General features: G+C 57.3%; 1 protein-coding gene across 3 annotated transcripts in view; it reads left to right on the plus strand.

Annotated features, from left to right (window-relative positions):
* Nucleotides 1-12,287, plus strand: part of PAQR5 (progestin and adipoQ receptor family member V) — a 47,581-nt gene that overhangs the window by 25,988 nt on the left and 9,306 nt on the right. For 2 of the 3 annotated variants that reach the window (XM_005862092.2, XM_005862091.2), the window contains one exon: nt 3,157-3,283. In XM_005862092.2, coding sequence (XP_005862154.1) covers nt 3,157-3,283 — 127 coding nt within the window. Of the gene's footprint in view, nt 1-3,156; nt 3,284-10,160; nt 10,307-12,287 lie in introns of all 3 variants that reach the window. The other variant, XR_001361279.1, reaches the window with a different exon arrangement.

Consider the following 12,287-nt stretch of genomic DNA (forward strand, 5'->3'; position numbering starts at 1 on the left):
GGGATGGCGCATAATGAAGGAAGGCCCCGGCCAGCAGCCTGTAGCGGGGGAAGGGAGGCCCCGGCTGGCAGCTGACACCTGCTAGGGACCCTACCCACGCATGGATTTCATGCACTGGGCCTCTAGTATATACATATACTAGACTCTTGGGACTCGTGCAGCTCTGTGGGCTCTCCCTCCAGCCTTTGATGCGGGGGCCCCTGTGCTCCTCAGACCCCCTCTCTTTCTCTGGCCCCTGGCGCGTCACTCCCTCCTCTTCCTCCTCCTTTGCTGGTTCTCTCCCTCTGCTCTCCCCATAGGTGGGGGAGCTCAGCACCGGTCCCTGGGCCTCTGCTCTGACACAGCCCAGCTCCCTGGGTGCTCTCCTCTGTGCCCACACCACCCCCTGACACCTCTGGGAGGTGCTCCCAACCCCCGTCTCTAGTTTAAACTGCTCACCTGAGGTCCCCCCACACCCAGCCCTGCGACCTGGACTGTCTGCATTCTCCCCGCCCCGGCTCCAAATCAGAAGTCTCAGCTCCCCTCCCTCTCGCTCTAGCCCATCCCACTTCCTCCGTCCTCTCTAGTCAGCACATTCAGTTGAGTCTCCTCCACATTTTTCAAATCGGCTCCTTCCCCCTGGCTTGGCTCAGACCCTCGTGCCTCTCCCCTGCACTGTTTGAACAGACTCCTCTCTGCCCCTCCACACCCCATTTCCTCCCAGTTGTCCGGGTGATTTCTACACCTTCTGAACCTGGCACCCCTCCCACTTCAAACCTTTCAGGGTGCCCAATTTCCTGGGATGAAGTCCAAACTCCTTAGCCGGGAGCTTCCACGGCCCTTGATCGCCTGCCCAGACTCACTGTGACAAGAACGAGCATATTGGAGTAGTCGCTGCAAGGCAGACTCCGCGCGGAGCACCTGGCACACAGCACCAGGGGCGGCATAACGCGCCGCTCGGTGGCCCGGCTGCCACCCTGCTCTTGGGCAAGGTTCTTAACCTCTTCAACCTCCATCTCTCATCCACAAAATTGGCACAGCTTCCTCCTAGGAGTGCTGTGAAGATTAAATGCGTTTGGAAGGGAAGCACTTAGTAAGCACGGGAGGGTAGCCACTCCCACGATGATCTGGTTACTCTGACAGCAGTGCCCCGAGGTGGGTCCGTCATTATACCCACGCTCTGTGGGAGAATAACGAGGCACAGTGAAGGTCAGTGACCCAGGTCACACCGCAGAGCCAGGGCCCCTGCCTGTGGCTTCCTCCAAGCCCCCAGGCCTGGGTCCCCAGCCTGTGAGTGGTCCCTCCATCTCTGCCCCCCACTGGGAACAGCTCCCTGAGGACAGATGTATACCTTTCACATTTAACTTTCCAGCCATAGCCCAGGGCCTGATGTGGGGTGTTCAGTGAGCAGGGAAGGAGGTTCTAGCGGTTGCGAGAGCCTGTGGATTCCACCGGACACCCTGCTCCATGTCTGCAGCCACTGCCCGCCCCCCCCCAGACACACACACACAAACCCCTCCTGCAACCCTGCGGAAACCCTCAACCCCTGATTTCCAGCCCTCCTCCCTCTAGGCCGTCCTGTGCACTTTAACTAGATGCTGGTCACCTTAATCCCCCCCTCAGAAACCTTCCAGTTACACCTGACAAGAGTACAAAATAATATTGAACATAAACTGTAATTTTAGAAAAACTTTTTAAAAAGAAAGACACCTCCCAATTGCCTGAAGGACGAGGTTCACTTTCCTTAGGCATCCGAGGCAGCTCCTCTCTGCCCCCTGGAAAGCCCTGCCTGCCCTCCGGCCTGTCGGACTCCCCCACCTCTAAGGAGGCTTCCCAGATCAGCCGGCTGTGCTGGACGCCCGCCCACCCTAACACCCGCCTCAGACTGCAACGTGCCCCGAGGCTCTGATCAATCTTCCTTCCCACTGCAGTCTCTGGCAGGGCCGGAGGCTCCTCGCTCTGTGCCACCCACGGCGTTTGGCACCTGGGCCCCAGACAACATGCACAGAGCAATGCATCCTGGCCCACTTGGGAACCTCCCCGTGGTATCAGCTGGGAGAGCAGGTTGTCCCCCGGGAGCCCGGCTGAAACCTCACAGGAGGCCTGCTGGGGTGGGGAGCGTCGTACCAGGAGGTGGCGACTCTAGGCCCCTTCTGCCTGTGTGACCTGAGAGCAGCACTTGGCCTCAGCAGACTCCACCTGAGAAATGGGATCAGAGCAGAGGTTGTGTCGCCCGAGCCCTGTTTCCGCCTTGAGCTAGAATTCCAAGCTCACTGTCTTGGGAGTAACCGGTGACCTTGGCCTCACCCCTCAGGCCCTGGGCTGACCGGCCTGTGGCTGCCTCTCCCAGCAGGTGACGGTGCCTGGAGAGGCCACCTGGCCTAGGTCCCAGACAGTGATCTCCCCTGTTCTTAGCTGCAGCAGACAGGTCCCATGAAGTCCCTTAGTTAAGCCTTCTCTACAAACTCCAAAACCTAAAACAAGACACAACTCTAAGGCCAGCCTCTACCCAGCCTCCCAGTGGCTGCCCCCTGATGTGACTCTCTTCACCTCCACGAGGGTCCTCTCTCCCTGCACCTCGATCTTTCCACAAGGAGCACCTGGAATGTCATCGTGGGCTTTAGCATGGAGTTAAAAGCAGGGACTGTCGCTGAACTGCTACCCAGCCTTTCAGCTGGCCAGTCCTGCAGCCCCCTGATGTGACTCTCCTCACCCCCGCGAGGGTCCTCTCTCTCTGCACCTCGATCTTTCCACAAGGAGCACCTGGAAGGTCATCATGGGCTGTAGCATGGAGTTAAAAGCAGGGACTGTCGCTGAACTGCCTGTGCTTGAGGCTTAGCTTTTCTGCTTTCTAGCTGTGTGCCCCTGGGTGGGTTACTAAACCACTCTGTGCCTCGGATTTGCCATCTGTAAAATGAGGATAAGTGCAGGATGGTGGTTGCAACGATTATGTGAGTTAATATATGTAAAAGCCCACGGACCAATGTAAATTCTCAGGGTAGGATCTGGGTAGGCAGAGGAGGCGGGGCATTCGGGATGGTACAGGTGGGGGTGTAGCAGCAGGACTGTTCCTGGTCGGTGGGGATGATGAGGCTCGGCCACATGCTAGGGTTGATCTTCCCGAGTGCAGACAGTGCCAAGTAGTGGCTCCTTACCCGGCTGCTTTTCCTTCCTCAGGCTCGGCCATCGCCTACTGTGCCTATTCGTTCCCGGACACTCTGGTGTGCACCACCTTCCGGGACTACTACATGACCCTGGCTGTGCTGAACACCATCATCAGCACCGGCCTCTCCTGCTACTCCAGGTACCCGGCCGCTCCCCCTCAGATGGGACGGGGACAGGGCCTCGTGGGCATCTCCATGGACTGCGGGGAGGGGGCAGCGCAAGAGGCATTTGGGAGCCTGGGACTCGAGCAAGACCAGCTTCGCGGGCACACAGCCTGTGCAGCCGCTCAGGGCCCCACAATCAAGAGAGCTCTGCACGTGGTTCAGTGCTCTGCTATTGCTGTCCTGAAATTCTTAATGACTTTTGAACAAGGAGATCCTACACTTGCACTTTGCACTGAGCCCTGCAAATGATGGAGCTGGTCTTGCTGCTGGGCAATCACTTATCTTCTTTGACCCTCAGTTTGCTCATCTGTAAAATGGGGCCAACTTCCACCTGGTGAGATGGAGGTAAGGATTACAGGGAACGTACATATGTAGCCAGAACACCTAGTACAAGTCTGGCCCCGGGGGAACGCCCCATCAACGGGCAGGCTGCCACTCGGGACTGAGTGGCCTCTAGATACGTGTGCCGCGTGACAGATGATATTCAGAGGTCAGAGGACACATCCAGGGGAAGCCCCCGGCCACGAGTCACACCCAGCTCACTCACTCTAATTCCCTCGATTTTTTTCCCTTTTCACTCACAAAGGCTTAGTGGAATGAGAGCCAGAGGCATTGTTTTGAGGATAACTACTCTCATTTATTTAGCTCTTTGCCCCAAAGCTCCAGTTCCCTAAATTACATAGGAAACCTCTCAAATGGCAGTGTCGGGGCTACAGCCCTTCTAGATGGTGTTGGGGTGCTGGGTGCTCCCTGGGCCGGGTGCCTTCACGGGCGCCAAGGTTGGCTGATAGGTCGCACCTACCATTAGTCCCCTCGATGGCAGTTCCAGGGAGCAGGTTCAGTCCCCCGATGAGACTGCAGGCCTCAGAGTTACTGGTACCTGCGGCCGTGCACTCCCCTGCATGGGAGAAAACGGGGAGGGGGAGGCACACTTCTGAGGGTCACTTTGGCTCCCGCTTTCTTTGGGTGACACTTAGGTTTTCTGGGACCCAGAGGTAGGCAAGTGGCACACACTTGACAAACTGGTTTAAGAATGGCAAGATAGACTCTTAAACAGCATCCAAATACCTGCCCCAACTTGCCCTCCACGGTCCTGTCCTCGGACAGGTGGGAGCGTGCGGGGCCTCCCGTGGGCATTAGTCTCAGTTCTAGGCGCAGTCTCAACAGTGGGTTTTGCGATACTTTGTCCCATGGAAAGGCCTGGGCATAGGAGTGCGGGGTAAACTCTCTCTTCTGAAAATCACAGAGCTCCCCCAGTGCTGTGAGGAGACAGGGTCTCCCACAGGGTAAGAAATGGAATCAGATGTCAGGGGTGATTATTTCCCTCCTCCTCCCCCCATTCCTCGAGGACACGGGATTAAGAGCTCTTACTGGAGTGCAGCCCTAGTGCCCAGCCGGAGCTGGGGGGCTGCAGAGATGGTGGAGAGGGGAGGAGACGGGGTCCTGCCTTGGGTGAGACCAGGAGTAACAGGCATAGAAAGTAACAAGGATGCTAAACCACTCAAGAGAGGTGCCCCTCGATGTCAGTTCCAGGGAGGAGGTGAGTCCCCCTATGAGACTGCAGGCCTCAGAGTTACTGGTACCTGCGGCTGTGCACTCCCCTGCACGGGAGAAAACGGGGAGGGGGAGGCACGCTTCTGAGGGTCACTTTGGCTCCAGTTTTCTTTGGGTGACACTTAGGTTTTCTGGGACCCAGAGGTAGGCAAGTGGCACACACTTGACAAACTGGTTTAAGAATGGCAAGATAGGCTCTTAAACAGCATCCGAATACCTGCCCCAACTTGCCCTCCACGGACCTGTCCTTGGACAGGTGGGAGCGTGCGGGGCCTCCCGTGGGCATGAGTCTCAGTTCTAGGCGCAGTCTCAACAATGGGTTTTGCGATACTTTGTCCCATGGAAAGGCCTGGGCATAGGAGTGCGGGGTAAACTCTCTCTTCTGAAAATCACAGAGCTCCCCCAGTGCTGTGAGGAGACAGGGTCTCCCACGGGGTAAGAAATGGAATCAGATGTCAGGGGTGATTATTTCCCTCCTCCTCCCCCCATTCCTCGAGGACACGGGATTAAGAGCTCTTACTGGAGTGCAGCCCTAGTGCCCAGCCGGAGCTGGGGGGCTGCAGAGATGGTGGAGAGGGGAGGAGGCCGGGCCCTGCCTTGGGTGAGACCAGTAGTAACAGGCATAGAAAGTAACAAGGATGCTAGAAACCGCTCAAGAGAGGTGAAGCATGCCCGCGAGGCAGTGCGCGTGGATGCGAGGGCTCACGGACAGCCTGGCCCAGGGACCCGCACACCCGGATCTGGTCCTTGGACCAGTCCCTATCCTGTCTGGTTGGCTCCTGCAGGGCCAGGCAGCTCTGGTGTTTGAAACTAGGATCAGAGGGCAGCAAGCACTGTGGGCTGAGGGGTGGGAAGGCTTGTGGGTGTGGGAGGAACAGTCCAGAGTCCATGAGCCAGGACTGCCTTCCCATGAACTCCCAATGCAAATTCTTAGAACATTGCTGCTTTTTAAAAAATTACCAGGGTAGACTGTTTCCTTCTAGCCAGGAGTCTCCCCTGATTGTTCAGATACAATGAATGGGTCTTACGCATGTGGCAAGCCTGGTACCTTTGGACCAACTTGTTCGGCAGGGCAGGTCAGCCAGGAATATCTTGAATGCCATGTAAGGGGGCTTTTCCCTTATCAGTGAAATGGATTACTTCTGTTTATTTATGGGGCACACCTGAGGCTATTCCATCCATCCATCTATCCAACCATCCATTCATGTATCCAACCATCCATCCATCCATCCATCCACCCACCTACCCACCCATCTGTCATCCATCCATCCATCCATCCATCCACCCATCCATCCAACCAACCAACCAACCTCTCAACATGCCCTAAATGCCTGCCCTGCTCTAGGCATCATGTTAAGATCTGGGAACACCAGGAGGAGTGAGGCGCAGTCCTTGCCCTCAGAATGCCCAGTGCATCAGGAGAGGCAAACTGTAGCCCCACAAAAGTCCAGGGGACATGGCCGTTAGAGTGGAGCAGGACAGAATGTAACATAAACAAATAATGACAGTACAAAATGACAGCTGCGTGGATGGATCCCCAGGGTTCTGCCGAGTGGCGTTAGGACTGAGGACTGGGGAGGTTAAACACTTTAGCTGGAGAGGAGAGAAGGACGTTTGGACAGAGCCGACAGCCTGGACAAGGCTGGGGGCCGGAGAGGATGGGGCTGCATTGGAGGCAGCAGGGTGGGTCACCGAGCCCACGTGGCTGGAGGGAGAGAGCGGCTAGAGAGGGGCCCAAAGGTGGCTGGGGATTTGAAGTGCCTTGTGTGCCCGACTGGGGCCTGGCCCTGTGCTCGGTCACATTCCTAGGGAGACAGTTCCCTGGGCTTAGCTTCCAGGCCCCGAGGGGCTTCCAAGTGTGTTAACAACCACGGGCGAGGGGGCTGTGCCGGAACAGAAGGGCAAACGCCACCCTCTCGGAGCCAGAACTCTTAAACAGCATCCAAATACCTGCCCCAACTTGCCCTCCACGGTCCTGTCCTCGGACAGGTGGGAGCGTGCGGGGCCTCCCGTGGGCATTAGTCTCAGTTCTAGGCGCAGTCTCAACAGTGGGTTTTGCGATACTTTGTCCCATGGAAAGGCCTGGGCATAGGAGTGCGGGGTAAACTCTCTCTTCTGAAAATCACAGAGCTCCCCCAGTGCTGTGAGGAGACAGGGTCTCCCACGGGGTAAGAAATGGAATCAGATGTCAGGGGTGATTATTTCCCTCCTCCTCCCCCCATTCCTCGAGGACACGGGATTAAGAGCTCTTACTGGAGTGCAGCCCTAGTGCCCAGCCGGAGCTGGGGGGCTGCAGAGATGGTGGAGAGGGGAGGAGACGGGGTCCTGCCTTGGGTGAGACCAGGAGTAACAGGCATAGAAAGTAACAAGGATGCTAAACCACTCAAGAGAGGTGAAGCATGCCCGAGAGGCAGTGCGCGTGGATGCGAGGGCTCACGGACAGCCTGGCCCAGGGACCCGCACACCCGGATCTGGTCCTTGGACCAGTCCCTGTCCTGTCTGGTTGGCTCCTGCAGGGCCAGGCAGCTCTGGTGTTTGAAACTAGGATCAGAGGGCAGCAAGCACTGTGGGCTGAGGGGTGGGAAGGCTTGTGGGTGTGGGAGGAACAGTCCAGAGTCCATGAGCCAGGACTGCCTTCCCATGAACTCCCAATGCAAATTCTTAGAACATTGCTGCTTTTTTAAAAATTACCAGGGTAGACTGTTTCCTTCTAGCCAGGAGTCTCCCCTGATTGTTCAGATACAATGAGTAGGTCTTACGCATGTGGCAAGCCTGGTACCTTTGGACCAACTTGTTTGGCAGGGCAGGTCAGCCAGGAATATCTTGAATGCCATGTAAGGGGGCTTTTCCCTTATCAGTGAAATGGATTACTTCTGTTTATTTATGGGGCACACCTGAGGCTATTCCATCCATCCATCTATCCAACCATCCATTCATGTATCCAACCATCCATCCATCCATCCATCCACCCACCTACCCACCCATCTGTCATCCATCCATCCATCCATCCATCCACCCATCCATCCAACCAACCAACCAACCTCTCAACATGCCCTAAATGCCTGCCCTGCTCTAGGCATCATGTTAAGATCTGGGAACACCAGGAGGAGTGAGGCGCAGTCCTTGCCCTCAGAATGCCCAGTGCATCAGGAGAGGCAAACTGTAGCCCCACAAAAGTCCAGGGGACATGGCCGTTAGAGTGGAGCAGGACAGAATGTAACATAAACAAATAATGACAGTACAAAATGACAGCTGCGTGGATGGATCCCCAGGGTTCTGCCGAGTGGCGTTAGGACTGAGGACTGGGGAGGTTAAACACTTTAGCTGGAGAGGAGAGAAGGACGTTTGGACAGAGCCGACAGCCTGGACAAGGCTGGGGGCCGGAGAGGATGGGGCTGCATTGGAGGCAGGCAGGGTGGGCACCGAGCCCACGTGGCTGGAGGGAGAGAGCGGCTAGAGAGGGGCCCAAAGGTGGCTGGGGATTTGAAGTGCCTTGTGTGCCCGACTGGGGCCTGGCCCTGTGCTCGGTCACATTCCTAGGGAGACAGTTCCCTGGGCTTAGCTTCCAGGCCCCGAGGGGCTTCCAAGTGTGTTAACAACCACGGGCGAGGGGGCTGTGCCGGAACAGAAGGGCAAACGCCACCCTCTCGGAGCCAGAGGTACAGTGGGTGTCCCAGGTGAGGGCCCTTCCTTTTCCTCCTCCCCTTGTCCTCCTTCCTTTCCATGGTGGTGGCTTCTCTGATCTTACAAGGCCTCTCCTCTTTGTTTTCATTCCCTGTCTTCCTGGTTGTCAGTGTCTGAGGAGTGAGAAAGGTGATGTGGGCAGGGAGCGACTCCCGCTGATTAACTGTAGAAGGAGCAGGAGGAGAGGAGGGCAGGGCCACCTCCCGATCTCAGACTCACTGTGTGGCCCTCACCACCCCCTCTGGGCTTCAGTGTCCACACGGTAACCAAGGGCCTCTGGACAAGGCCCTCTGGGCTTGCTGGTCTGGGCATTCCTCACTGCCATTTCCTTTTCCGAGATTCTCTCCGGCCCCTCCCTCCTGGCCCCTCAGCCCATGGAATGGCCAGGAGCGCGAAAGCCCACCTTCTCCCTCCCCGAGCACAGCAGGAGGCCATGAACCTCAGTAGCAGCTTTTCACTTATGCACAGAACATCATGGTCCCCATGGCATTCCTTCCATTCCAGTGCCCGTCCTGAAGGTGAAGCCCACACACAGGCCCTGGGCTCCCCTGGCTGGTGATTCGGTCCTTATTTCATGGAATTTAGTTCAAATGAACATGTTCCAGGAAACTGCCTTTTTGTCCTGTAGCGTTGGAGAGGGGATATGAGCGACTGCGTGGCCTCTCTGTGGTTCTGGAGCCGGGTCGGGTGACGGAGACCCTGCGCATGCCCGCCGACCACCCAAAACCCAGAAGGCTCCACTCCCTTAGGAGCATGCGTTACACTGTTTGCTGTGCATCACAGGTCACTGTAGGGCCTTTTTTGTTTCTCCATCCCAAGCCACCAACCGTTGGGGTTTTTTGGCAAATACTTGCTTAAGTGAAATGCTTTGTGGTCAATGCTGTAGGGATGGAAAGGGGTTGTCACCCCTGGTGGAAAGTGAGCTGTGGCAGGTCAGCAGTGTGGACGCCTGGAAGCGGGTTTGGAGGTCAGAGCTGGAGACCAGAGGCTCAGCAGGCAGTGGCTCTCGGGTACATTGGAGGTCAGACGGCTTGGCCAGATGACAAAGTGCTGCTACGGTGCAGCCAGCACACGGAAATGTCCACATCCCTGCAATGTCGCCCAGGCAACAACAAAACAGCCCATAACTACACACACACACACACACACACACACACCCCGCTTGGCATTAGAATGAAGTCTCCAAAGGCCTGCTAATTCAGGAATTCACTGGCAAATCCTTCCAGCTTTGTAGCGGAAAGATTGATCGGGCTTTGAAACAGACAGGTATTGTATCGACCCTCTCTTGATGGAGGCTTCTCCTGAAATCTGGTGTTTCCTGTCGACATGGTTCTAGGCAGAGGAGGCCTGACTCCCTGTAAATGGGCCCCTCAACCCTGGGGTGCAGGGACTGCTCTGCCAGGGTGGGTTTTGAGGCGTGGGGTGCTTCACAGGATTCCGTGGCGCCAACCCTTTCCTCTCAAAACCTCTGGCTGTGGCGACACCCTGTGGCCTGACCTGGAATTGCACCCTGGGAGTGGGGAGGCCCCTCTCTGTGGTTGCTGGCCTTTCTGCCTTTTATTCTCTGTTGCTGTCTCTCTTCTGTTCTGCTTTTTCTCCCTTTTCCCCCTATAGACTCAGCTTTGCTGTCGGAGAGGCTGATTCGATTGCCCCTGGGAAAGCACTCTATCGGGCTGGGCGAAATGTTGTCTCAAGTTGCAGGAAATCCATGCTTTGGGGGATGGCCCTCGCCAGCCAGCCAGAGCCAGCTTTCTTCCTGTGTAAGTGGCCACAGAAAGAGTGCGCTTTCACAGGGAGCCTCCCTGAGCCCGGAAGTGACAGGTGGTGGCAGTGCGTGGGGGAGGAGGGAGCAGGCTTCCTGGGGTCGACTGGCTGTGCCAGGCGGGGTGAGGCGATTGAGACCAGCCCTGGTTCCTGGGGCATCGGTTTGCCCCCTGGAGCCCAGGGGGACAAACAAAGTCTGGCTGGCGGTCTGAGGCCTTCTCAGCCTGCTGGAGGGTGGGGGTGTGAAATGGAAGACAGAGCGCCGTAGGTTTAAATCCCAGTTTTGCCTCTAATTAGTCACCTGACCTTAGACCCATCACCCAGCACCTGTCGGTTCCCTCCGGCTCCTATTTCCTGGTGCAACATGGCTACACCATGGGGAGGGGGAGAGCATGGGTCCCATCACACATCTTGTAAAGCTACCATTTAGTGAGTGTTACTCTGTGAGTATCATTTCATCAAATGTTTGCAGCAAGCCTGTGAGGGGGTACGGTTGTTGTCTCCATGTTAACATGAGGATTCTGAGGTGTACAGAGTGACCTGCAGGCTCACACGGTCATGAGGGGCAGAGGCAGGATGTGAGCCAGGCTGTCCAGGTCAGACACTGCCTGTGAGATCATGGCACTGCGCTGCCTCGCCTGTCCGGGGGGGCGGGGGGTGCCAAGGCTGGGGCCCTTGTTTTGGAGGTCCCCTATTTCCCTCCTCTTTCTCCTTGAGCTTCTGTTCGGGGGGCGGGGGGTGCCAAGGCTGGGGCCCTTGTTTAGATCCCCTATTTCCCTCCTCTTTCTCCTTGAGCTTCTGTTTCTTCTCTGCCCCAGGCCTGCCAGGTGCTTCTCTGACTTGTGGGCAGGGTCAGAAAAGGAGAGACGTGCTGGTGGACTTGAGTGGGGTTGGAGCTTGTCTCTGGAGGCTGCAGGGCTTCTCAGGGGCCATAGGGCTGCCTCGTACCCCAGCACAGGGATCCCCAGGCTCGGCCCTGAGGGCTGTATGTTCTGCCCAGGACCTCAGACGTGCTTCTGAGCTGGGTGTGGGGGACCCAGACCTGAGCAGCCCCAGCTCCAGTCCTTGGGAAGGTTGCCCACCACCCAGGAGGCAGAGGTGGGGGTCTCTGCCGTGTCCCCGCCCAAGGATATGGGCAGCAGTGGGATTTCCAGACAGGTGCCTGCACCGGCTCATAGGGGACATGACCAGGGAAAATGGGCCTGGGCTGGGGCAGCAGCAGACAGAGTTTGGGGGAGAAGTTGCAGGCTTGTGGGCTGGGATAAGGGGTCTGGGGAGCAGAGGTGAGGCGTGGTTGTGGGACACAGACCCCATACCCTCAGGAGAGCATGATGAGGGGCAGAACCATGGGGAAGACTGAGAGGGCCCGAGTGTCTCCACTGTCCTTCAGAGCAGCCACCCCGTGAGCCTCGGCGTGCTAGCTCTGCACCACCTGTGCAGCCCTGTGGGCACCAAGGGGGGGACCCAGCCCCCCCCAACACTCTGCGGGATTGGAACGGGTACCTGTCCCAGGCGCGTGAGCATTCCTCTACCTGAGCCCCAGCTCAGGGCTGCAGATTAGTGTGAACATTCTCCCTGCCCTCCCATGTCCTCTGCCACCTGTACTGTCCCTGCCCCACACCCTCAGCTGCTGCCCCTCCCCAGGTCAGACGGGCCAGCTGAGGTCCTGTCACTTCCATCTCGGAGGACCTGCCTGTGGTGACCATCAGCACCACTCGGGTTCATGTTGATTTCACTTGTCCTTGGATTGGACGTGGTTGGGGATGGGGAGAAGGAGAACAGGGAAGACCGCATGCAGTTTCCCTGTGCCAGGAGTATCTGTGTGTGGTAGTGCATGTTCCAGAAGTCCCTCAGAGCATTACACACCTACTTGAACCGAGGCTTCTGCTCAGTAATCACCAGGGTGGCTCTGACCAGTGAGGCAGCTCAGCCTCCGCAGATGTGCTCCCCCAGGGCCTGGGCCCGCAGCCGCCCCCG

This window comes from Myotis brandtii, unplaced genomic scaffold (genome assembly GCF_000412655.1).
Source record: "Myotis brandtii unplaced genomic scaffold, ASM41265v1 scaffold160, whole genome shotgun sequence".
Lineage (NCBI taxonomy): Eukaryota > Metazoa > Chordata > Mammalia > Chiroptera > Vespertilionidae > Myotis > Myotis brandtii.